We start from the raw sequence: 4,345 nt of genomic DNA, 5'->3' as shown, positions 1-4,345 counted from the left end.
GAGGCATCGCGCGGGTGATGAGCACTATTGACACGATGGTAGCCAGAGGAGTATGATGGTGACACGTTTGAACTGCTTCAAAAGCATTATCCAAGTTCCGGATTGGTAGGTCCACTGCAAGGTGGCGGCGGTGCTCTGCTCTTGTGGCGTTCCTCGCTCATCGTCGAGTTCTTTGAGCTTCAATCTCGTTTCCAAGAATGTTGGCTGTGAGTTCATCCTGCGAGACGTCATCCGAGTGACGCTCATGTCGTGAGTTTCTATCCCGTTGCTCTTCTTCTTCATCCTCTTGTCCAGTAATGATGGCGAAGAGTTCTCACTTTGGAGAGTGACTTCCCGAGCTTGAAGTGATGACCGCCGTGGTGCCGCCTTCCTCATAGATGGGCAACAGAGGAGCTCCTAGTACAGGAGAGTGTCGAGGTAGGCGATGAGGCGCGAATCATCATCTTTGGCAAGAATGGGTGGCTTCATGTTGGGCTAGTAGACGAATCTACCTTGAGAAGTTGATGTGATTACCAGGCCCTGCTGCGAACCTGATAAAGGAGTCTCCTTATCTGGATCCGAGTAGTAGTCGAGGTCCTCGATCATATCTGTATCGGATTGTGATCTGGACAGGGCAGCCTGATAAATAGTGGTCGCGTTGCGTATTCTGAACGTGAATCGACTTGGGTGGTAGTCCGACTCGCACGATGGCTTTTGTGTTGGCTCGTAAAAGTCAATATGACTAGCGAAAGAAGTCGAGTTGAACTCGGACTCATCCTCCCAGCCTCTGACTAGGTTAGAAATTGAAAATTCAGCGAAACTCTCAATGAGATCCTCCAAAGCTTGGCGCTAGAGCTTCATGGTTTGCTGCTTCTTTTCCAGGGCAACGCAATGTGGTGGTGGAAATTTATAGCATCGTCTGCGATGCAAACCCAGGAGCCAAAGACAAAAGTCAGGCCTATTTTGAACGTGACGATTGGCTTGAGGATGACTTGTGCCATCGAGTTCGCCAGTGGATTCTCAGCAAGATCCCCTACCTGGTGCGGGAGCTGTCGGTGTTTAAACCTGGCAACCTACCGAGGGGGTTCCCGAGGTAGTGTTTTGGTTAGTGGGGCTCATCGAGATTAGGAACTAAAAGCTAAATACAGACACACGATTTAGATAGGTTTGGGCTGCTAGATTGCGTAATACCCTACGTCCTGTGCGTTGGTTGGATTGAATTGTGTTGGAGGAGGTCCCTACCTTACCTTATATTGCCGGGGGCAGGGTTATTGGTCAGTTGATTACAAGAATATTAGTTGGATACAACTAGAGGAGTTCTATTCTTATTACTACGAGTACTTTCCTAATCCTCGACTAGTTCCTATCTTCCCATGCAGACTACGCCGTCTTGCGCCATGGTCTCCATGTTAGATGCATCTTAGTGTCCAGCCTTATATGTAGGATAGTCTAAACCTTATGGTGGACCCATAGATGCATGTACGACATCCCGCGCCAGCTCCTTCAAGGTTGAGGGTGCTGTCAAAGTACACCGTCTAGTGTTCCGACCTCTCCAGGGAGGGTGGCTTTTGGATCTCTATCCATTCTGCAATAAAGTTGGCCAAGGTCTGGGACTTGATCGCATGACATGGGCAGAAGTTGATGTTGAATTGGCTGAGCTCCATGGACCATTTGAACGACTCGGTCGTGGACATCCCTGTTGTGCAGGATTTCACCGATTAGGTAGGAGGAGACCACTCGGATCTTGTGTGCTTGGAATAATGATGCTGCTTACGGGAGGTGATCAGGATTGCGTAGAGCAATTTCTGGACCTACATGTAGCAGGCCTTGGAATCACTCAGGACCTCGCTGACGTAATACACTGGCATTTGCACCATGTAGGCGTGGCTAGATTCTTCATGTTCTACAACTAGCACCATACTCACAACGTGTGTTGTCATGGAGATGTATAGCTGCAATATTTCTTGGTCAGCCAGGGCCATCAGGACGGGAGGGGTGGATAGGAATGTTTTGAGTTCCTCAAGGGCCTTGTGGGCCTCATCATCCCACTCGAACTTGTCCGCTTTCTTGAACAGCTTGAAGAAGGGGAGTCCCTTTTCACCGAGCTTGCTGATGAAACATCTAAGGGCCGCCATCATGCCTGTGAGCTTCATGACGTCCTTTTTGCCGGCCGGCTGCGCCATGTTCCGATGGCATCTACTTTGACGGGGTTGGCTTTGATGCCACATTGGCTGACCATGAAGCCAAGGAGCTTTCCGGATGGGACGCTAAAGATGCATTTGCCCAGGTTGAGTTTCCATCGATAGGCCCGGAGGCTGTCGAAGGTTTGTGCGAGGTCAGCAATGAAGTTTTCTTTGTCTTTGGTCTTGACGACTATAACGTCAATGTAGGCCTCTACTTGTTGCCGAGTTGTTTCTTGAGGAAACCCTGGATTGCCGTCTGGTAGGTGGCGCCGCCGTTTTTTAACCCAAAGGTCATGGTGTTGTAGCAGTAGATGCCATAGGGCATTATGAACGTGATCCTATCTTGGTCGGCGGGGTTGAGGGTGATCTGGTGATAGTCAGAGTAGCAATCGAGGAAGCATAGCAGGGTGCGACTAGCCGTGGAGTCCACGACTTGGTCGATGTGGGGAAGAGAGAAGGGGTCTTTAGGGCAGTGTCTGTTGAGATCAGTATAGTCGATAGACATTCTCCATTCACCAATTTTCTTCTTTACAAGGACTGGATTTGCTAACCAGCTAGGGTGCTTACATTCACGGATGAATCCAGTAGCTAAGAGCTTATTTAGTTTTACCCTAATGGCCTCCTTCTGATCTTGAGTGAAATAGCGAAGGTTCTCCTTGACCGGCCTTGGTGTCTTGCTCAGCTCCAAGGAGTGCTCAGCCAGCTCCTGCGGGATACTGGGCATATAAGATGGTTTCAACGCGAATATCTCCGAGTTGTCCCGGAGGAAGCTGGTGAGCGTGTCTTCCTATTTGGGAGTGAGGCCGGCCCCGATGAGGGTTGTCTTGGAGGGGTCTTCTAGGTTGAGGCTGATCTTCTTGACTTGTGGGTCAAGCCACAGCGCCATGGGCGTCGGGTCCACCTCTGGGATCGTCAGCTGGTTCTGGTCCACCTTCTTGGACTCGGCGAGCATCATGGTAGCATTGGCCAAGTACTCTAGGGTCTCGGCAAGCTGCACGGCTTCCGTGTCGCACTTGTAGGATGTTTCAACATCACTGTAAACGGAGAGGACGATGTTTTGAGCTAGCATCTTGAGGATGAGATAGGTATGGTTGGGAGGTCCTGAAGTTGGCAACCTTGAAGGTGAGGTGCTCGGTGCAGTAGTTGTCAGGGGTGCCGAACGTGACCGGTAGGATGACTCTCTCGATATGATTGGATCCTTTGCTAGGTATTATGCCATAGAACAGGTCTTCGCAGGGAAGGAGCCGCTCAAAGTTGAAGTTCATTCACTTCAGGGTCTCGGTGAAGATGATGTTGAGGCCGCTGCCGCCATCGATCAACACCTTGGAGAGGAGGACTCTATCTATGGTGGGGCACACTACTAGCGGGTAAGACCCGGGGTTCAGGTGGTGCACCTAGTGATTTTTCCTAGAGAAGGTTATGGGCATCTCTGACCAGCGTAGATACTGGATTGGTGTGATGGAGACGAAGTGCACTTCCCGCCTTTGCAACTTGTGCTTACAGTTGCTGCAAAAAACTTTAGGGCCGCCGATGATGATGTTCACCTCCCGCTCGGTGCGCTGGAACTTGCTGTTGTCGTTGCCAGTGCCCTGGTTGGCATTGGGTTGCGTAGGTCCCGGTGCTCTTCTCTACAATTGTCATCGCGGTCATCGTGGTGGCGGTTGTCTTCCTTGCAGTAGTCGTTCCGGTGAGGCTGTTTGTATTCCACTGGGGTGCCAAGCTCTTTCTTGAGGATCCTGCATTCCCAAAGATAGTGGCGTGCGTCCTTTTGGAAGGGGCACGGGATGTTCAACATATCGTCGAACTCCTCCTGGAGGAAGGTTGTCTACCTCACAGGGTCGGCTTCGGCGGTGAGGACCTTAGGGACCCTGTTCCGAGGTCAGGAGGGCTCCGACCGGGGTTGGTGCTGGTGGTGTTGATGGGTCGGCAGTTCATATTCGTCATTGTTGCGGTTCTTGCCATCCTGGAATTGGACATTCTCATCCTCATCCGTGTCGGTGTGAAGGTTGATGATCTGCATCATGTGTCCAACCATCTTGGGAGCAGCCTGGAACATGGTTCAGAACATCGAGCGGTTCTTGAGGCTAGTGCGGAAGTACGAGATGACGTTGTGGTCCTCAACGCTGGTAATCCTGTTGCGATTGTCGAAGAAGCGGTTGACGTGCTCGCGGAGAGTTTCATTC

The 4,345-nt window shown here is 51.0% G+C and overlaps 1 protein-coding gene across 1 annotated transcript; it reads right to left on the bottom strand.

Annotated features, from left to right (window-relative positions):
* Window positions 1-1,790: 1,790 nt before the first annotated feature.
* LOC140223229 (uncharacterized) lies at window positions 1,791-2,162 on the bottom strand. The gene has a single exon (XM_072294763.1). The coding sequence runs from the start codon at window positions 2,160-2,162 to the stop codon at window positions 1,791-1,793; it is 372 nt and encodes a 123-aa protein (XP_072150864.1).
* Between the last annotated feature and the right edge of the window lie 2,183 nt (window positions 2,163-4,345).

Source organism: Setaria viridis, chromosome 6 (assembly GCF_005286985.2).
Source record: "Setaria viridis chromosome 6, Setaria_viridis_v4.0, whole genome shotgun sequence".
In the NCBI taxonomy this organism is placed as follows: Eukaryota; Viridiplantae; Streptophyta; class Magnoliopsida; order Poales; family Poaceae; genus Setaria; species Setaria viridis.
The sequence above is the reverse complement of the archived record's forward strand: the minus strand, read 5'-3'. Positions and strand labels throughout refer to the sequence as shown.